Source organism: Rousettus aegyptiacus, unplaced genomic scaffold (genome assembly GCF_014176215.1).
Source record: "Rousettus aegyptiacus isolate mRouAeg1 unplaced genomic scaffold, mRouAeg1.p scaffold_m13_p_2, whole genome shotgun sequence".
Classification (NCBI taxonomy): domain Eukaryota; kingdom Metazoa; phylum Chordata; class Mammalia; order Chiroptera; family Pteropodidae; genus Rousettus; species Rousettus aegyptiacus.
In genome coordinates this window covers 109,373,824-109,397,236 of record NW_023416295.1, presented here as the reverse complement: position 1 = coordinate 109,397,236, position 23,413 = coordinate 109,373,824, and the positions used below count along the sequence as shown (strand labels likewise).

Sequence of the window (23,413 nt, the reverse complement as noted above, 5' to 3'; positions counted from 1 at the left end):
AACTTTGGGGGAAAAAGTGAGTGTCCAAAGATACTTAGCCTATACTAACTAAAAGGTCATCAAATTAAAAAAAAGAAAACAAAAAATTTTAAGTAGAGAATATTTCCTTAGGACAGGGTAAAAAAATAAAAGTTCATTTTACTGTCTACTTTCACTAATGGTGAGCTTAACCAAATTTCATTACTCTCTATAAAAATAAATCTATTTTCTTTAAAAATTGAAAATGGCTATACTGTATTGTACTAAGTCAGTATGAGTTTATAATATTTAAAATGGACTAATCTCATTAGCCTAAGGAGAAATCAGATTGTTTGCTACAGTAAATTTCCAAAAGAACAGATTTTTTTCATAGAAATGTGTTGCTGTTTGGGATTGGAAATGTTTAGTTAGGCTACTAACTCATACTTCATTTTTCCTATATAAAGCTTTCTTTAAACAATGCTAAATTTTACAGTGTCTTGCAGAGTAATTAGAATAGAATCTTTCTTGAAAATGCACTTTTATTTAAAATAGGGTGATGATCCAAAGCATTTTATTGAATTATTTCAGAACTTCAAAGAGCATACTGCTTGCAGTACTGAAGTATCTATGATAACCACAATACCTAATCTAGGCTCTAGTTTTACTTTTATTCCAAAATAGGAAGAGAACAGTTAATAATAGAAAAAAAAACCAGATGCCTTTGACTTTTCTGCTGAAGCTAGGAACTGCTTTTCTTACAGTCTTTTTGTTTTTTATCTCCCTGTCATCCATAGTCCTGTAAAACGTAGAAGTTCTAAACTTGGAATCAGATTATCCAATAAAAACAAACAAGCTTTTAGTAATGGAAAAAATGACTTAATACAGGAGCAGAGGCTAGCAGAAAAGCAGGTATGAGATCCCATATACATAAACTGAAAATGAAACAGAAGCACTTAATAAAACTTTTTAACAATATCTTCTGACAAAAGAAACATTTTAAAGAACTTAATGGAAAACAAAATACATAAGACTTGTGACCTGCTAATTCTGTTATATTTTAGTCATTATATATTCAGTTAACATTTTTCAGGCAAAGGTATTTAAGAACCGAGGACTGATAACATAAAAATTAATAATATCCAACAGGGTACTACTTTTCTTGTCCAGTATCACCTACAATCATAAACAGCACACCCTGAGACAGCAGAGCATGTTAGCTTGCAAAGCTAAACCTTGGTAGTGTTCCCTGGCTATATCTAGGAAGTTTCTTGGAACACTCCACTGGTACAGCTTCAGAAGATCACTGACCTACGGGATGTGCTCTGGCCTATCTATTGTCCTATAATTTAGCCCCAGGAATTCCTGAGGATACCACAGAGATAGAATCTGGTGATCCAAGTAGTCCACAGGGACTATACCATAGTGTTTAAGAGAACAGTATTGATTCAAAACTGTCCAGGTTCAACTCCCAGCTCTATAATTTATAAGCTCTGTTGTGACCTTTAGTCACAACACTACCTTATTTTCTTCATTGGTATGATGGGGTAATAAGAATAAAAATATTTACTTCATATTATTGTTATTAGGCAATATAACCGCCTAAATAGTGTATTATATAAACATTATTATAAGTATTTACTATTTATTATTCCAATGAAATAAGTTCGTCTAAAGATGCAGACGTGTTAAAAAACCTGTTATGAAATAAAAGTTCTATGCTCTAACCACAGCCTCTATTAAATGTCATATTATTTTCATAGTAGTAGGAGGAGGAATCATTTTTTTCAAGTACAACTAATCATATTTACCATTTGGGTGGTAGCAAAGAAGAAAGGAGTTTATTGGGGGAGATAAAACCTATGTTAGTCTAAAAGATCCAAGTAAAATAGAATGGATGGGATAACTATGACACCTGATTAAAATGAACATTAAAAGTATATTTCAAAATATAATCTCAATAAATTACTTTGTTCTTTAAAAATTTTTAAATAATCTAATAAGAGCTACACAAAACTAAAACGCCTTAAATCTAGTTTATTCTACTATGAATTTCATGCCTAAAACATTTAGAGTTAATACACTACCAGAACTTTTTTTTTAAAAAAAACCCTACAATTTCAAGGGTTAGTCAGAGCACAAAGATAAATATTAACAGTTGAAATTATTTAAAAATTTGTCGATTTAGTATTAAATAAATGCAATTCTATTAAAACACAGAATGTAGTTAATGGCTAAGAAAGTTAATACTACTGACTTGAAGAAGGAAAGCTGAGAAAAATTTATCAATCAATTCCTAAATTCTTATAGCATCTAATACAAATCAATCTGTAACTTAAGCACAAAATTTTAAGATTAAAATGATAAAATATTGATTAAAAAAACACATCTTTTTCAGTAAATAGGAAACATATGTCATCAAATAAAATCAAAGGGAGACCCAAAGGAACATTTTCATCTCTGAGTTGAACTAAAGAATAGCTTCCCAGCTGCTGTGTCCTTATATCTTTTCCACAACTATCAATAATTCCTCCTACAGTAGACCTCAGTTCATTCACTCGTTACGAATTCTTTACCAATTTATAAATCAAGTCCAAACTTTCAGATTTGCCAGGATCCATTCTCTCAACCTTTCTTCACAGACTATTCTCCATTTCCTAAAACCAAATCTCCTTCAGGCTCAAATACACTCATTCCATTTCTGTCGCTTGGGTTAAACTCTTACCTCAGTCATGCCTCTCAGCACATTTTAAAGATTGTGAATAATTCTAGCAAAATTTGCTTAACCTTGTGTTATGAATCACCTCTCAAACACACTAACCAAAGAATTCTTTCCCACTCCCACTCCCTTTAAAACGCCTTTTAACATTTTGTAAAATACCAGTGTTCACTTGACAAGCCACCCGAGAAAAGATCTCTATCTGAACTACTGTATTGACCTCAGGAATTGGTCTCCTGGTAGAACTCCTTCCCCACCCCAATCTTTTCTGTACGTAGTTCTCTTATTAAAAAAAAAAAAAAAAAAAAAAAAAAAAAAAAAAAAAAAAAAAAAAAACCAGGCACATCTGGTAACATTAAGGCAACTTCGAATCTCAGATGCATTTCTAGAGTTCTTTGTATGAAATGAATTTAACGGCGCTTCATACGTTCTCCAAGATCTGACCTCTACCTACTTCTGCATACCTCTTGTCATACCATTCTTCCCCTTACCCACTGTGTTCCAATCACACTTCTAGTTCTTCCATTGAGTCTTATTCCCTTTCCCTCCTTATGAAGAGCTTTTGTATTTTATATATTACTTCCTTTGGCCAGAAGTATTTCTTCACCTTCTACCACTAAGAATCTACCTCTCCAACCTCTACCAACTCTTTACGAAGTTACACCTATTCATCTTTCAGTTCTCAGTTCAATCACTTCCACAGACCCCATCCAAAGTCTCAAAACCTTTCACTCCCTTATAATATTGTACTATTTATTTAAATACATCTGACATATATTTTACATTTTTCCTTCAAAATATTTAACACAACTTGTATTGATTATTTGATTAATGAAAGCAAATTCTGGTCTTCTTTCGCTAATCTCGATATACCCTAGCTTCTAGCAACAAGCCTGCTATATACAAGGCACTTAACAAACATTTGTTAACTTCATGAATCACGGATAGTTCAATCACTAACTAATCAGTATAACAGAATATCTAGCATCTATACACATAAATTCTAATATTTTTATAATGAATCAGTTTAACAAGGAGCCTCAGCAGATTGTGAACTTTTAGCTTTAAAATGTGTATTACTACACAGACTAAATGTTTCCATTTGTATTATATATGCCCAACCCAGAAAGAGAAACACAGTTTTAATATATTTGAATACATCTGAAATTTCACATACTCCTTATACCAGCAGTATATGAGAATTCTACTTTCTCCACATCCTTCTTAGCATGCAGTATTACCAGTCTTTTAAATTTTAGCCATTCTGGTACACGTATGCTGACATTTTATTGTGGCCTTAATTTGCATTTCTCCGATAAATGATATTGAATAACTTTTAGTATCTTTATCACCATTTGAATATTTTCTTTTGCGATGTGCTAATCAACATTTACATCTTTCTGAACTCAATTTTCGCTTTGTCTCCCTCATCTCCTCAAAATACGTTACAATGAGAATCACAGTTAGAGCAGGTATGTTTGTTGAAGAACCAAGCCACAGCAGCCACTGTTGTAGACCTTGATGATATATAATTAACCTAAGGTAGATCAACTGGTCCCTTTCCTGGAAATCTAGAATTAGAACTCAGAAGATCAACCTCTCTAGATACCAAGACCAGAATACACACTCTGGAATTGTGGGTGACCTTCTATTTTGCCTTCTGAACTGAAAATAAATCTAGTTTACTGTAAAAAAGGAGAGTAGATTTGTAAGAAATAGTAATTAGAAACTTAAAGGACTTCCTGGACTGCATATAGTTCCCAGTTCTAATTCATTCCAGAAGCCCAGATTCTATGAGACACCCTAAAATCTTATAGTAAATTACTTTATTTGGGTTATATCCAATTGACTTTTCTTACTTAAACAAAGAATCTTAACTAATATATGCAAGAGGTCCTTCTATCAGTTTCCTACTAGTGGTTGGTGTAAGCATGTGGCTTTGAAAACTGGCTATCTTCTTTTTTCAAGGGGCTCAAAAGAAAATAGTTGAGCTGATGGTTTTGGGGGCGGGGGGCGTCCTTAGGGCATATGAGTAACTGCAGATGTGTCCAATTATGTATAAATTTGTTAATAATTTTAGAAAAAATATTGGAATATGTTTGTTTTTCTCTGTAGAATTTTTATACTGTTTAAACAGTAAACAAATATCAAACTGCAGAACTAGACCTAGTTCTATAAATGTAAGCTCACAGTACAGAGAAATTTTTTAAAAAATCTAGGCTAAAGGCTAATTCAATTTAGTTTTGCATTGAATTAGTATGTTTTAAAATTATTATACTATTATCAGATACTGAGGTCACTGTCAAAACTTTCAGTAACTTTTCCTCATGTCTGTCAAAGATGATCTCTACCAACCTATACTCATTAATGTTTTAACACAGAATTTTATATTAATACTCATCTTTTCATATTATTGCTTAAACCCTAATATTTTATGCTTTTTGAAGTTTTCTATCAGTTCTACAGTACTATCTATTAAAATGCTCAATAAGATAGGGTCAAGATTGAAGAACAAGGACCACTACTACTTTAGTCTTCCCTCTGGGTTGACACTGAGTGATTAACCAATAGGCTGTTGTATATGTTGTGGTTCATCCTGTGGTTAATCCATCTAATCTTGCTAGAATCCATGCCAAATTTTTGTCACATTAACCACAAAAATCTAACAAGAGCCTGCATAAGTCCTTTACTAAAAATCAAGCTATACTTGGTTTGCAACATTTCTCTCATTTAAACTTACCAACCTTGTCAAAAAAGGAAGTAAGGATAGGTCAACATAACTTGTTTTCAGAAACCTCAAACTGGTATCACTAGTGATCAAAACATAATCTTCTAAAACTTTCTGTTTAATAATAGAATTAGAATTGTGCCCTTTAGAGCAGACCATTTTGAACAAATGTACATGTAAATTAAATGCCTTGATATCAGTTACTTCCTTCCTATTCCTGATCTAGTTTATAACTCTTAAAAGCTCTCTTTTCACTGTCTTGAAAAATATTTTTATAAAATTCATGTAACTCTAAGCTTCAGCTTTCTTAAATCTAAGAGATTTTTGGCCATTTTTTCCCCCCAATTCATTCTTAAAACAGATATTCATCATTAAATGCTTTTTATATTCATATAAAACAGAGGAGCTCACTGTATAATAAAAAAATTACTTTTTCTAGATCTCTACCTTTCACTGGAATTGTTTAAAATTCTGAAATCCAAATTTTATCTTTTAAAACCCCTTTATCCTTTAAAAATTATCTGCCTTTTTGGGAATTATGCTCATCTTTTCTCTGAATTTTCTATAGTCTACTTGCCAAAAGCTTCAAAATACATCCAACTAAATCTAATTCACTTTCTGGTTTTAAAAACTCTCCCAAAGTGTCCCACACATTGCCAAATCAGTCTTTCCTTATGAATCAAAAGGTTGAGAGAAAAGGCAGGATAATACATAAATATGTAACCATCAACAGCAGCCTTCCTGAGTGGCCAAAGACTAAAATTCATTAATTACATCTATGTCTCTATATGTAATCCTTAATACATAATGGAAGCAGCCATTTAGACATTATTCTCCATTTCAGATTCACCTTCATCATTTTTTCTTCTTGTTGTAAAAGATTTAAGGATGGCAAAGTTCAAAATCTACTATATTTTCCTTCCAGAGATAACTACTGTTAATAGTTGGGGTAATTTCCCAACAAAAAACTTTTGCCCCCAAAATGAATATCACACATATTGTCTTGCAACTAACTTTTTAACACTTAAGTAGATTTTGAAAAAGAACAATTTATATACTATCAGTCCATGTCACACATAAACAAAGACATTACGTCTACCACCACTCCAAGATTGCCTTTAAATGTCAAAGGTGAAATGAAAAGAGAAAAAGATAACATGTTAATTTTGAGTTTAATATGTAATAAACATTTCCTGTTTTGTTTAAACCAAAACAAGTCTAATTTGCTTGCTCAAGGTCAAAATAAACCACACAACTTTTCTGCACAACTACTAATTTTCTCATTAACTCTGTCACTTTCAAAAAACATTAAAATATGTGTAAAAAAGTCAAATACCCAAAGCAAATCTAGTAGTATTTCAAGCACGAATAAATAAATAAATAGATAGATAGATAGATAGATAGATAGATAGATAAATACTAGAATGTACTAGAGAAAAAATATGTCGAGGTATAAGTTTCTTAATTATAATTAATATTTTACTTTTATTCTCCCTGAAAATGCCATTTAGTAAATTTAGAAACCAAGGGAAATTAGAGATGGTTGAATAAATTAATTGTTCAATTTTAGCAAAATCTAACATGCACTGAGAAAATGTACTCTCACTCCTTATTTTAACCTGTGACCTTATTTTCACAGTGCGTTATTCAGGAAATAAAAGTCCTTTGATTGTTACTACTACCATTCTTTTATTCCTCTCCAACAGGCCTGTGCTCCACCCCTTCCCCATTACCTCTAAAAATATATCAGTCTGCCCTTCCTAACAATTTTAATAAAAGTAAATTTGGCCATACTTAAAAGTTCTTAATTAACTTGTCTAAATTGAAAAGTACAGAAAACAAACACAAAATTTTACAAGTATTTTTAGATAGTTTGCCAAAACCCTAAAAATCTAACCATCCTTATCCTGTGGGTTTTCTGTAGCCTCAAAAATTGTTTTTATTTGGTATTCACACTTCCAGAGAACCAGAAAGACCTAAGAAAACAGATTAAGTCTAAGACAAAACAAAACAAAAAAACCTCCAAACAAGATTTTGATACATTATTTATAGTTAGGCCACCCCTCCTCCACGCTGGCTCAGAATCCTATATATCTTTAGCATACATTTCACACTTCATTATTGTGTAATTTCTTGTTTATTGCCTGTCTCCCCATGACCATTCAAATAAACTCCGCTCCTGACCTATACAGAAAGCATACTAAGTGTAAAATGAATAAATGCACACAGTGAAAAGCATCTTCATTCACTCAGTTGTCCAATCCAAGTGCACATACATCTCTGACTATTAGTCCCTTAGGTCACTCCATTTCCAATTCCTACCAATTCTATTTCTTAAATACGTCTTGAGTCAGTCTACTATTTCCCAACTCCACTGCCACTCACCCAGTTCATTCTCTTATTACTCAACTTCCTAAACCAGTCAGTCTCCCCTGCCTCTGATCTTGTCCTCTTTTCAGTGCATTCTCTACACTGTAGCCAAAGTGACTTTTCTTAAAGAGAAAATTTGATTGTCTCATTTAACCCAATTAAAATCCTTCAACACTTCAGTTTGTCTCCAGCTCTTTGTGTATGCTATTCCCGCTCTGAAATAGCTTCCCACACCCCTCCTCTCTCAGGACCAGGGTTGTTAGCAAATCAAACGTCAACTTTCTCCAGGAAGCCTTCCCTCTCCTCAAATCTAGGTGAGATGCGCCTTCATGAACTTCCAGAGCACTCTGCATACTACTTTTATATATCATTACACATAACTGACATAAATGTATAACTGCCTGTATATTGTTGTACATACCCTACCATACTGCAAGCTGTCTTAGGGCAAGAATAACGTCTAGCTGTTTTCTTTGTCATCATAACTACAGTAACGAACACCAAGCCTAGGCTAGAGTTGGGAGACTGGCAGAAGATTATTATTGCCTCTGCTAGTACCTCATTTTTTAGTAGTGAAGATCGATCAACACATAAGTAATTTCATTCTTTAAAAAAAATAACAGCTTACTGACAAATAATTCACACATCATATAATAACCAATTTCAAGTGTATAATTAAAAGGATTTTAGTATATTCGGAGTTGTGCTACCATCACTACAATCAATTATGGAACATTTTTATCACTCTAAAAAAGGAATGTTATATATCTGAAAAGATATATGCACTCTAACGTTCATTAAGGATTGTTCACAGTGTCCAGGACATGGAAGTACCAAACTGTCTTACACTAGATGATTGAATAAAGATGTGGTACATATATACAATAGAATATTACTTAACTATAAGAAGAGATGAAATACTGCCATTTGCAACAACATGGTTGGACCCTGAGATAATCCTGCTAAGTGAAATAAGACAGAAAAAGTTGAAAACCACAAGATATCACTTACATAAACCTAAAAGCAAAAAACAAACATGACAAACAAACAGACTCATGGACATGGACAACAGACTAGTGGTTACCAGAGGGGAGAAGTATATAGGGTAAAAGAGGTCAAAATATGTGGCAACAGAAAGAAATCTAACTATGGGGGTGAACATACAATGCAAAATATCTACGACTTGCTGTTATATTATAAAAAATAAAAATAAAATAAAAAGGAATGTTATACTGTTAGCAGTCACTCCCCATTTCCTCTCATCACCTCCACCTTTTGGCAACCATTAATCTATCTTCTGTTCTACAGATTTGTCTATTGTAAACATTTAATACAAATGGAATCATACAAGATGTGGCCCTTTTGACTGGTCTCCTTTACTTAGCATATCCTCTTCAAGAGTCTATGTCATAGCAAGTGTCAATACTTTGTATCTTTTTATTGCCTAATAATATTCCAGTAACAAAATATACATTTTGTTCATGACATTTGTGTTGTTTCCACTTTTTGGCTATTATGAAAAATGCTGCTATAAACATAATGTACATGTTTTTGTGTAAATATATGTTTTCAATTCTCATGAGTATATGCTCTGTTCACCTAGGAGTAGAATTGCTGAGTTATATGGTAAGACTGTTTAACCTTTTGAGAAACTGCCAGATTGTTCTGAAAGTGGCTGGACCATTTTACCTTACCACCAGCAGTGGAAAAGAGTTCTAATTTCCCCATACTTTAGTAAACACTTATTATCTCTTATTAATATAATAACCATTCTAGTGGATGTAGAGTGTGGTACATCATTATGGTTTTGATATGCACTTCCCTGACAGCTAAGTAATTTCCTTTTACTGTAAACTCTGTAAGGTCAGTGTTGATATCCGTTTTGCTTTAAAATATATTCCCCCATTCCCACATAGCACTTAATAGTTCATGGTACAAAGTAGGCATTTCATTTTGTTAAGTGAACATATAAAAACTAGTATGAATCTGGTAGCATTTATTTTTCAGTTATACATGTAATGGGAGTTACTGAGTATATGTGGCAAGTGAAGGAGAAAACAAAGGATGACCCTAAGATTTTGGTTTAGTAAATGGAAGAGTGATGATGTCAAATATAAGATGTGATTTATATAAAAAGGAGAACAGATCACATTAAAAAAAAAAACAGCTAAAACTATAAGAATGAATGATATGGAAAAGAAAAAACCAAAAGACACAGAAGGACCTTGAAACATTCTTCTTTAAGAAAGAAACAGACCGAAAGGGAAACTGAATAGGGGCATCCAGAGGATAAACAAGGAGGGAGCAGAGCTCCAGATTTCTGTTAAGTTACCTATAACTTAAACATAACCTTCTCAAGGATGTCTTTCCTGATATTCTAGGTTAAGTCCTAATAAAAACTTTCATCTCACTCTACATTTCAATTCTAACATTTACTAAAATTGTAATTATCTGTTTATACTGCCATCTCCAGTAGATTGTACACCACATGCAGACAGGGACCATTGTTTTAGAGATTAGTACAGTGCCAGGTATACTGTAAATGATTCATAAATTTGTTGCACGAATGAGTTAATCACTAACTTAAATGAATAGCAATATAGCTATAAAATACAAATATTGTTTAATATATTAAAAATCTATAAATTTTATATAGATTAATAAATTAACAAAACAGATTTTCCTTTCGGTGACTTAGAGAAGGATGATGATATCACATTATGAATGTAACAGATGTATGTCGGCAGAATAACTTTTAAAGTTAGTCTTCTATAGTAGATATACTAGACTTTACTGAAAATGTACTTTGCATAAACAAGCATTCAAACAGCATGTTATTTTGAACAAAACATGTAAAATTGCAGGTGAAATTTCTAAGAAACAATCCTAGCAATACAATGCCACAAGTGAGCAAAGACATATATAGTATGATATCTACTATACAAAAAAAAATTAGAAATGTACTAAATATTTATCATCAGACTACTAGGAAAATAAATTTTGAGACATACATGTGAACTTGTACATACACACACAGAATGGAATCAATATTCACGAACACAGAAATATTTCTAAAAATGTATAATTTAAAAAGCAAGTTATAAACCAGAAAATTAAGTATAATTATAGAAAATTATAAATTTGCGATAACTAAAGGGAGTATACCAAAGTTTTAAATGGAGCTATCTCTAGGTCTGAAAATTTGAATAGCATTTAATTACTTTTTAAATATTTTCTTTGATGCTTTAATTAACTAATTTTTTTCTTAAATTTTTATGAGATAAAATACATATAAAACAGTAAACAAACTTGAAAGCCATGTTTAAAAATAAAACAGACTAGTGGTTAGCAGAGGAGATGGGAGGAGAGAGAGGTAGACAAGAAAAAAATTAAAATCATTTCTTCAATTAAAATAATAAGTAAAAATAAAATAAAATGGAATAAATAGCTCAAGGTTGCTAATCATCAGAGAAATGCAAATTAAAACCACAATGAGATATCACCTCATACCTGTCAGAATGGCTATCATCAATAAAGTAACAAGTGTTGGCAAGGATGTGGAGAAGAGGGAATCCTCATACATTGTTGGCAGGATTGCAAATTGGTACAGCCACTTTGGAAAACCGTATGGAGTTTTCTCAAAAAAATTAAAAATAGATATACCTTTGGACCCAGCAATTACACTTCGGAAACCAAAATAATATTCATGGCAGCACAATTTACAATAGCCAAGATGTAGAAGCAACCTAAATGCCTATCAACAGACTGGATAAAGAAATTATGGTTCATATATACAATGGAATATTAAAGAAATGAAATCCTACCGTTTGCAACAACATGGATGGACCTAGAGGTTATTATGTTGAGTGAAATAAGTCAAAGATACATATCATATGATTTCACTTATATGAGGAATCTAAGGGAAAAAAAAAGAACAAACTAATCAAAAACAAACTCACAAATACAGTGGACTATTTGGTGATGGACAGAGGGAAGAGGGTTTGGGGGCTGGGAGAATGGAGTGAAGGGTTAAAGAAATACAAATTAGTAGCTGAGAGGTGGTAACGGGGATGGGGAGCATGGCATAGGGAATGCAGTTAGCATTAACACGTTGGCTAGGTGGGAGGGAGCAATTAGGGGGATCATTTTAGGAACTATATAGATGTCTAACTAATCTACTGTATACTTGAAACTAATTTAAATAAATTTTTTAAAAATAAAAAAAACTAAAACAGAGATGGGCAAGACAAGAAGCAAGAGCAGAAGGCATCGAAAACTTAGTAATTACTTTAGGCATTTTCATGTACAACGTAAGATAAATAAAAATGCTGAGAAGATCAGAAATTTAAAGACATTTTACTGTAAAAATGATGGCTGGCAGAGTTAAATAGCAGTAGATATCTTGAAAGGAAAAAACCTTGAATATGAGGCAGTTTTTATGCACATTGTTCCATGTACTTGGAAAGATACAGAAATTGCTGAACATGTAATCCATTCTATTTTTTTAAGAAAAACTACAAATGAACATATCTCTGAGAAAACAATAGCTCTTGATGAAATACAGTATGATCTAGCAATAGCCGCATCAAATTCTTTTGTGGAAAACACAAAAATCCATTAAAAAAAGACCGCATCATTATAAGCTATAACTTTGAGCTGTTTCATTACCCGTGACCTGCCTATCAACCAGACTTGTTTCCAAATGACTATCATTTTCAAAATTAAAAAATTCTCTTGAAAGAAAAAAACACAAAAACTCAACAGTGAGGATATTCAAAAGAATGTTCTTGAGTTGAAGCTCAACTACACTTCAAGAAATGTTCCAAGCAAAAGTACAAATATTAGAATAAGTTTATAAGTACCTAAAATAATTCTGAAGGCAAATAAAATGTATATACTTCAGTATGTTTAATACAAAGTATGTTTAATACAAAGTCTGACTGTGTGTGTGTGTGTGTGTGTGTGTGTGTGAGAGAGAGAGAGAGAGAGAGAGAGTGTTTTAATATTTAATCCAAGAAAATACACTTTCTTTCCCACATGATTAACTTTTAAGAGGATATCAATTCACATCTTACAAAATTTCCCCTTTGCACCATCAGGTATTCAAGAAAATGACACGAACTTTCTACAACCCTATGATTTTCTGTTAGAGAATATATTAAACAAAAAAATGTAATTTCAGCTCAAAATATAGTTAATAATCCAGTTAAAGTAACACTTTTTATTCAATCAAGCACTCCTTGCAGAATAAGTCACTCAATGCACATAACGCATTTAAGTAGATAACTAAAAAGGTGACAGCTGAGGAATGCCTCATTTCTTTCCACAGTTTCTACTGAATGTCATTTCAGAAATGCCTATATAACACATGACAATGTGGAATGTCTCCACCCATGAAAGAACATTCAAGTCGAGCAAGCACACTTAGGGCAGTAACACGGAGCTCAAGTTTGTCTTTTTATGGCTAGCCAGCACAACAATGAAAAGATAAACAATCAAAATACTAAGGTCAGAAAATACTGACGTACAGAGATCCACGGTGAAAATGTTACTGAGAAAAAAAGTGATTAAAATTGTTAGAAAGTATGAATTAATTTCTAACGCCAATATGCTAGGGATTCCTTTCTAAATAAACACCCAATTTTTTGTTTAAGGAAATTCATTTTTTAAATGTTACATAAACTGAGCAAATTTCTATTTGTATTGGTAATTAGGAATATATTCCATTTCAAAAATAAATCTAAGATCCTGCCAAATTTTGACTATAACAATGGGTACCTTTACATTATAAGCATTACAAAAGTAAGTTATCGGTATAAGTTTTATTAGAACATTTTTAATGTTAGCTCTGTTAAACCTACCTGCAAACTGTCATCATTTTGTTATCTATAGATTCTGCTCTTCACAAGATCAGTCTGCATTGTGTTTAATTGTTTTTTAGTCAACAAACATCTACTGTACACCTGCTAAAAGAAAATGCAGGTACCAAATGGGATTTAAAGAAAAATTGAATCAAAGTCCCTACTTGAAGGATTTCTTCACTATTTTGAATAGAGATAAGAGATACTAACAATAGCTAGTAGTATATTAAGTGTCAAACTTAGGGTTAAAACAGTAAGTTAAAGAATGATTGTGTGCCCCAGTGGTCAAGCAAGTCCACATTATGTGCTTAGAGCTGAGCCTTAATATAAATAAGCTGGGGAATACATTCCAGAGGAAAATTACATGTGCAAAAGGCTTATGGAAGGATAGATATAAAACCAGTGGTACCTAAAGAAAGTTTTCACTAATCTCCTGAATCTCTCTGCAGGTAAATTCTTTTCTGCTCCTTACTGGGTGATCAGGAGCCAGGTACTGTGTACCCTGATGATTTAGCTTGCCACACCACCTGCACTCTATCATATCCTACCTGAAAGGAAGACATAGGGAATAGAGTTATGAAATCTGTTCAACCTCAATTACTCTCTCTTACTTGCATAAAAGAGCTTCAAGAGCATCTGCTGTCAATACAGCAATGTTATAAATTGATATATGAGTTTCCACTGTCATTTATTTGGACATATCCATATCCTATATCCTTTTGCTGTTATTAAAATATTATTTCTCTTTATAAAATAATTATAGAAGGTGATCAGGTTATTTTTCATGTCCTAAAATGGCAAAATAAAAACTAGGCTATCCTCTTTTAATCATCAAAAATATAAAAAACATGTTATTGGTCCATGAAATACAAAATTCTGGGAATAAATGAGTTGATGGGTAACAAGCAAATCCCAGTTAAAATGGTGCTCTCACTTATTACTAATAACAAAAAATTCTTATACCTTTTCCAAGTTAAGACTTGAAATATCATTTGGCTAAATTCTGCAAAATGATTTAAAGAATAGAATATTCTTATAATTTGGATATTCCTCCTAAAAAAAGAAGCTTCCAATTAAAATTAAACCTGATTAACATTAAAGAGGTGGTTTTACTAATTCAGGAGTTAATTCAAGTATCTATTAGCATTTTGTACAATATCTCAAGTCCTAATTATAAATACCAATAATCACTGCACAGAAAATAAATTGCAGGAGATTAAGCTAAATGGTAGTGACAAGCTGAATGTTGTTATCCTTTCTTCCTATTTTTTTTCCTTCCATCATTCCTCCCTCCCTCCCTCCTTCCTTCCACTATTTCTGATTACCTAAAAGTTATCACTTTTCAGTGAAAAGGAATGTGTGTGTATAAAGCATTTACTGTAAATGAACATATAAAAATGGCTAAAGCAATAATATAAATTTTTATTAGGAAAAAGGAAAATGAAGATGTTTAGAGATTAAACTCTATGTCCTAAAAAGAGTTTCTGTTGCTGTTGTAATTTCCTTTTCAACTTCTCAAAGCAATTGATCAAATATTCTGCATATAATGATTAGTCAAATACAATGTTGGCAATTCTTAAAATTTAGGGCAGATTCTGAAATTAATTTAAATAAACTATATTTCAATTACCATAAAAGTTCTTAAAAGTATTGGCTACTTAAAACAAAAGTAGATGAAATTACATACATGTGTGTGTTTCATTTAATTTTCTGCTGACTTACAAGGGAAAACATCCAACTATTAGTCATCAACCATAATGACTAGAAGATTTAAGAATACCTACTTTCTTCTTCAGACTATAGTGAAGACCTCTAGCATAGTGTCAAGTTTGGGCTTCGCAACCAGATATACCTGAGTTTACTGTCTTGGTAACCTTGATCAAGAGAAAGGGGATACTGTGAGAATTAAATGAAATATTGGTTCCAAAAGCATCGACCACAGTCTTTTACATATAACAAATCCTCAGCAAATGTTCGCCAGCCAATTCCACTCGATAAAACTGTGGTAAGTTGGTAAGTCATAGTTACTACATATTCAATCCCAACTTAGAATTCTAACCAATGACTATTAGAGGTCTTTAAAAACTTTCAAAGATGTTTACCACAATGCCAATACTCCCATCTTTTCAACATGATGTAGAACCTAATAATCTTTCAAAAGAAAAGTGGTGTAAAAATGGAACTTTCCCACCAAAGGTTCCCAAATTGTCATATTATCAAAAATCACCTAACTAGATTTTTTATGTAAGAAAAGTACTTGTAAATATAGTAACAAATGGATGATGAAAAAAAAAATTTCCTCTATATCATCTAGTGCTTCTACCTAGAAAATGCTCAGTCACAGCTTGTAATCACACTTGTAGCTGAAGCACACGAAAGATGGTCTTGGTTGTGACACTTCAAAGTCAGACCACAAAACTGTTGCCAGGAAGCAAAAAGGCAGCAAGTGCAGAGAAGGCATTATAACAGCAGCAGTGTGAGCACAAATGCCCTACCAGCATATCTCATTTATGGCTAGGGTTGTCCATTTATTTGCAGGAAGTGAGGGGGCCAGTATTGGGTTAGAAGTTTTGTTTGTTTGTTAAGGAGGGATTCTTTAAAAAAATAAATGGATTTAGGATGATTTCAATAAAAATTTTAAGAGCCATCAGCACAAACATTATAGATTTCTAACAAGAAAATTATGTAGACAAAATAATTTAAATTGCATTCTTTTAAACACATTTTAATTTTATTTATAAATGATCCAATAGTCTTTCAAGATATTAACATCCCCCCACACAAAAAAAGGGGTAAACAATTATAAACTTTACAGTTTCAAATAGATACCTCATATATATATAAATTACACTACTGTCTAACAGATTCAGTATCAGCTGCTTCCAGTCTCTTTTCCTTCTAGTTGGAAAACAGTTTTAGTAGCTCCAGTAAAAGACTTTTAAAAAGAGAGTTACATTTCAGATTACAATTCAGTAAAAACGGATTGGCCGAGAAGATTAAGCATTTAAGAAAAGACTGGAGAAAAGTATTCCTTTTACTGACAAGAGTCACATATTTTTACAAAGAAGCTTCAAATGGCTTTCTTAGAAGTTGATAAAATTTGTATTTTAAGGACCAAAGGATTTAATACTAAACTTATCTGAAAGTCTGTCTGCCTTGAGATTTAAAAGTAAAACTTTAGTATTTTAAAATTATAATTGCATAGAACATAGAACTAATTCTATTCTGTACTCCTCTATAGGACTTAGATTATACCCTAATAAAGAAGGTAGCAAATTAAATAATGACTCGACTGAATCTTTTTCTATCACTTAAGCAAGATTTAAACTGGCTTCGGCATTTTTAATAGGAAAGGGGTTAATATTAAGAATTTTTTAAATCTCAAGAAATTTAAAAAAAAAAAACTGTACAGAAGATCCACAAGTTTTTCATTTCTTTAGAAACATGCGAGTTCTATTACATGCAAGAACGATACTCCAAGAGTTGTGAAGATTTTAAAGATCTCATTACATACAAATACTATAAAACTATATAAAACTTTGTATCCATGATACAAGGCAAAAGATACAATTCAATAAATCTTTTAGTGAGCACCCACTATGTGTCAGGCTCTGGAAATAAAAAAAAAGAAAAAGAAAAACAACTCGAAGAATTGGGTCCTTCAAGTCATCCAGGAAAGATAAAGTTACAAATACTATTCAGTAAGAGGCATTTTAATAGCAGCAGAAAGGCAAAATGTAAGGTACATTGAGGACCCCAGAGGAGAGAGTGTCTTTTCAGGGCCATAGTATTACATAAATTCAAAAACCAGAAGATCCCTTCTGGCTGGCACTTAGGTTCAACCCTGAAGAATAACTAGGATTTTTGATGGGCAAAGAAGAGGGAGGATGCTCTACTGGCAGAAAGAGCATGTCCACAGGCATGGAAATAAAAAAGGAAAGAGTAAAGGATATAACACAGTGGAAATATACCAGGTAAAAGCTAAATGGTGAAATACTTTAAATCTGAATTTTAGGAGAGGAATGACACAGAGTGACATACTTAAAAGATTAATCTGATAGCAATATGAACGCAGGATTGGACAGAGAGGAGGTGGAGAAAGCAATTAGCTATTATTATACTCTAGGGATAAAAATAATAAAGGTATGAACTAGGTCAATAGTGAGAGTAGCAAGAAAAAGAACTGATGCAAAGGCAATTGTGAACAAGACTGGATATATGTAGACACAAGGATGAGGAGATCATAATTAAAATGTTTAAAGTTTGATCTAGAGTTAATTATATTAATGGAAACAGAGGTATCAATAGAAGAGTAGATTTGGTGAAGAAAGGTAAGTTTCAGGTTGAAGTGATAAAAGTAGATTATAAAATTTAACCACAATTATGAAAATTCATGTTTGAGTAATAAGATCCTTGGAAGAAATCACAAAGGTAAATGTAAATACAGCACAATAGTTGCTATTCTATGGCAAAGAAGGCGGACCACTACTATGTTACAAAATATAGTTTTAAATATAAAATCACAATATATTGAATAGTAAGTATTTCACTTTAAATTAATACTTCATCAGTAGAAAAATGAAGTAAAGGACTGGAGCTCTGTATAACTGGAAATTGACCTGGAAGTCACTTACCTACAGAAGTAGGTAAGATTTTAAGGTAAAATCAAAGGCTAAGCTAAAAACTATTGAAAAAAATCTCAGACCTACATTTTATGCACACAAGTACTAGTAAGAATCAAAAGTCTTCTATAGAACCCTCTATTCTATAAAATTTTTATAAACTGAAATACAGATCACATAGTATGAAACTCTACCAGGCAGCTATAAAATCAGAGTTGATTACTGCCCACTGTAAAATTGAATATCTACTCTAGACCTCAGTTCTAGAAAACTGGATGTTTATATCACAATTTCCGTATTGTTTTCTAGCTATGGGGGAAGGTCTATTCTAGAAACCAAGATAGGAAATTCGACAAAAAAACAATGTTCTTTCTCCTACCTGTAAGATTTATTTCTATACGAAAACAATAACTAAAAACTGATCATTTTCTAATGATAGCGCATTTAACCCATTAATACAGAAACTTGTAAATATAAGCTGCTTATATTAAAAATGGAAGTAAAATATTAGATTAAGAAATGCATTTGTGTGTTGTGAACTCCCTAAAACTTTTCTCCTGACAGTGAAACAGGATGCTTGATTAAAACTAAAAAAGTAAATGAATATTCCAAAGGACTAACAAATAATCTGGTAAAAACATTTTAGGCATTCTATGTATGACCTTTCTAGGAGTTAAATTTACCAAAAAAAAAAAAAAAAAAATTATTCAAGGGCTAGGAAACAAATCAGTAGGTCAACTTTAGGTTTTACAATTGAAGTATTTAAAACAAGCAGCATTCAAGAGATTCCTTAAAAGCTTAACATTTTCTTGCAATTCTTTTTAAAAGTTTTATTTATCACCTTTCACTATCTGTTGTCCTGAATTTGCTCCAGGCAAACTTGCTGTGCTCACTATCACAACGGGAAAAAAAGCACAAAAATTAATAAAGGAGAAATAAGAGTGGAGAAAACATAATAAATTAATGCTTGATATTTTAAAGACTTTGGCTTCACTGATTTAAGAAATGTGTAGATAAATTACAGAAAGATATCATGTAAATGATTATGCATAAACTTGGACACTTCTACTTAAGCTCTTGTCCCTTAAAACAAAATACTCAATAAATACCACACCTATATAATGCTGAACTAACTAATGAATTCAGTTATCAGGAAGACACTGACAAATCTGATAATTCTTGCAACATATCCAAATTGAGAGGGGGGGAAAAACACTTTAAGAAGCTTATTAGATAATATCTTACTTTCCTACTAGGCCAATAATGTCAAGTATTAGCAATGTGCCTTTCCTCTAAGCCCATACAACTGGGTTCCTAGACAACAGTAATAACATTAAATTTCTATTTGACAATTTTAATAAAACATGTTGATGTAAACCATTATCCAATCGTATCCAGCATACAATAAGCTGTCTTTCAGAATGATTCCATACCAAAACGTGTAAATTACACTTGAAAGAAACTTGAGGATTCATTCTATATAATTATATTATCATTTTAATGCCCAAACGTTTTTAGAATCATGTAAATGATTCTAAACACCACGTTTTTAGAATCTAGAGTTATACCACGCCTTAAAATAAACCTCAGCCAAATAAAAAGCTTCATATGCATTAGACCCTCAGTTAATGGAATAGAGAAAGGTCTAAAGACCATGCTATATTTTTACTGGGTCCCACATTCTGAATTCCAGATTTGTCCTGAAATTTGTCATCCAGACAACTCTGTAAACAAAGGCTATTAGCTAAGTTTGATACACGAATTCAATTAAATAAAACTTAAAGAGATTATCATTCACTAAACAGGAAGCAGTAAAAAGAAAAATTCCACCACACACCTCTCTTTAAAAAAAGGCAGCAAGGGACTTTGCGTAAAATATAAAATCTTAAGTTTCGACTTCCCAAATAAGTTCTTGTTTACAATATTAATCAAAATAAAACTACAATCGTCCACAATCAAGGCAGCTTTGAGATAGTGTACAAGTCTTTTTTTCATTGTAAGAGAGGAAGCTTTGCTGTAAAGTCGTTCTGTAGCAATTCTAAGTTGCCCGCTAAGAAAATGGAAAGAGTCCGTGTCTTGTCACCTATTATCATCACTTAAAATTTGCTTTTAATGCAGAACTCTATGTGGGTGTGTTGCTTTTGGCCTGTTAAAGGCAAAGGAACATTATCTCTGGATTGCCAATAGTTTCTCCTTATTTGGCTAACATTGAGAGATCCCAATCAGACTACTATAAAACTTTAACATGCACAAAGCATCCATTTTGAGAAAAGTCTGCGGCCAGTTTTCTTTTTTCCCACCCCCAAAAGAAAAACCGGAGCCTGGTAAACTGCCTTTGAAAAGACTGCCCCGTGTTTATTCTTCTTTTTCCAACCCCAGTGCAGACTCCAGAACCTGAGGCTCAAGGATCTGACACTGCGGCAAACTCTTCTAGGAAGATAGATATATTCCTTGGTATGTTCCGGTCGGGCGTTGGGCACAAGTGAATGCTTCCTTACCCCATCCCCTCCCTTTCAGCCGGTGCAGATCAGCTAATTACACCCGTTTTTCCCTCAGCAGTGACCAAGAGTAATAAAGGAGAAAACAGGAAATCGTCCGCTCAGGGCACTCGGTTTAGGGCTGTTGATCACTATTATCATCATCATCATTATCATCATCATCATTTGCAATCGACTCCTAAAAATTACAACAAATCCAATGTCCACCTATAAGCCAAAGAAGTCCATCTGCCCAAGTATCCCTAATATCCCTTGTTGGTCATTTTCTTCAGCATCTGCCACCCTCCAAGTATATCACTGACATCTGGGCCCAGGCACAACCACACTACAATCCTCCCCGTCTCGACCTTAAATCCCAGGTACATGCCCACATATGACCCTGGGGCCCCAAGCCGACCACAGTCCCTTTTCCCCTCTGCCCCGGAAACCACTCGGATCCCAGCTCCAACAACAGGTCTGAAGGGGGCCTCAAGTCCAGATCCCTCCCTCCCGCCCTCCTTCGCGGGAAGCCGCCCCCTCATCCTGCAGCAGGGAGTCTCCTGCCACCCCCCAGCCTCAGGAGGCCCAGGGCCGAAGGGAGGCCTCGGCGGGAGGCCGATGAAGGCCCACAGGGTCAGAAAGCAGACGGCGGGCGCACAGACCTGGTGCAGGGCAGTGAGTCCGTCCACATTGGCGTAATTGATGTCGGCGCCGCGATGCAGCAGCTTGAGGACCTCGTCCGTGTCGCCGCTGGAACAAGCAGCCAGGAAGACGGCGCCATCGTCGAACTTCACCTTGGTCTTCTGGCGCTTCACCACTGGAGGCTCGAGGTCCGTCTCGGAGCCGATCCAGCGCTTCAGCTGCTCGTTCCGCTTCTGCTTCGCGTCCGCCATCTTCATCCCCTCTCCTGCCGCCGGGTCTTCTTATCGCGAGGGGGAAGGGGGAGGCGGAGAGGGAAGAGAGGGGAGGCAGGGGGTGTGTGACTGTTTCTATGAGTGCGGGCCAGAAGAGGGCTGGGAACCGGGAGGAGACGCACGAGACTTCCAGTATCCCACAGAGCACTGGGGCGGCGCGCCCGGCCGAGCGGACCTCCCTTTCTACCACAGAAGCCCTCCCGCCCCCGGCCGGCCACCCGTCACCGGCGGCCTATCTAACGTAACTTCGCGAGATCCGGGCAGGGAGGCGCCCTTGGGCCACTGCGCATGCGCCCTAGGCCTGCGCCCGCCCCAGGAAGAAAGCTCTTCGAACTGTGGCGGGGGCGGACAGGCCACCGGAGGGAAGCGGGTGTGGTCCAGGCCGCCGGGGCTGCGGGGGCTGGGACCAACCTGGAAGGGCGGAGACAGGGAAGGAAGGTTGTCTCGCCCGGCTGAAGGTTTCCGAGGTTTCGGAGGCCAAGAGTCGGGCTGTACGGTGGCTCTACAGGGCAGTCTTGCCTCTAGGGCTGTCGCAGCTCTGCCGAGTCGTTTGCTCAGGGAGGGTTTTCCCATTGGCTGCCTCATTTGAATGGAATGGAGGATAGGTTGTGAATTAGGCGTTTGTAATTTCTCTTTCTAAGGAACTGATTAACTTGAGTACGTCAGTGTTGATAAGAACCTGTTAAAAGTGGCGTCTGTGTAGCGGAGGGCTTTAGTGGTAACCAGATCTCAGCCGAGGTTACTGCCTGGTGACAAGGTTTGACCTGCGCTAATTGCGGTGGCTTTCTGCCAACTTCCACTATAGACACGTCTTTCCTCTTATGCTGTTTTTGTTGTTGTTGTTGTTTTGTTTGGTTTTGTTTTGTTTCTCACGCGTATTTTGGGTCCTCTTCCTTTTCCTTCAATGCTGTAAGCCTCTCTGGTACTGCCCATGAGCTTAGCTCAGCGTTGTTACTGGTCCTGACCTTTTAAGGGATTTCTGGTTCCTGCTACATCGCTTTCTAAGGATGGATAAAGACCCAGTCGCTTCTGGAGTTCGAAAGGAATGTTAATATTACACAATTAATTCAACCGGTATGAAATATTTAGTATGAGCCTGCCATTGTTACAGGCACTGTTGATACAATAAGGGTAATGACATATTTAAACCACCTTTTGAGGTCACATGTTCAAAAAACACATTGTCATTTACCATAATCATAAAAAATGCCTTTTTACTGTCTTTATGAGACGTACCCTCCCCCACACACTCACGATTTGTTAACAACTACAAATGTCTTTTGAGCCATTTATTTACAATCTCTACTAATTGATATTTTTCTAAACACTATTTTTAGCCACTATTTTTCAGAGCATTCAGAGCCAAAAATTGATACTTTGCAACTGTACCATTGAACGGGAATTTTAGAGACCGTCTAAACTGAGTACCCAGAGAACTAATTGGCTTATTTTTTTACTAACCAGCAGGACTAGAAGTCCTTCAACAAACATGTACCTGTACTGCAAATATAGCTGCAAACAATTAAGCTTTTCTTATTCTCCAGTACATTACATTGTAGCCTATCATGTAGAGAAGTAAAATGTGACCAAGAAACCACCTGAATTTTCTGAAGTGCAATTACTAGGATAGTAATAAGCCTCAAGTTATGGTAAAAACATTAACTCTGAAAATATTGTAGAAATAGAAAATAAACGTAACACATAAAATACACCAATGGTAAAATTAGGCCTTTGAAGAATAATAGTGTTAGCATTTAAATACAA

General features: G+C 34.3%; 1 protein-coding gene across 6 annotated transcripts in view; it reads right to left on the bottom strand.

The window, feature by feature from the left end:
- The window catches only part of PPP1R12A (protein phosphatase 1 regulatory subunit 12A), a 127,763-nt gene extending 105,941 nt beyond the window's left edge, over nt 1-21,822 (bottom strand). For 2 of the 6 annotated variants that reach the window (XM_016132331.2, XM_016132334.2), the window contains exon 1: nt 21,398-21,822. In XM_016132331.2, the coding sequence (XP_015987817.1) occupies nt 21,398-21,634 (237 nt within the window). In that variant the 5' untranslated portion in view covers nt 21,635-21,822. The remainder of the gene's footprint in view (nt 1-21,397) is intronic. The other 4 variants (XM_016132330.2, XM_016132333.2, XM_016132328.2 and 1 more) reach the window with 3 other exon arrangements.
- Between the last annotated feature and the right edge of the window lie 1,591 nt (nt 21,823-23,413).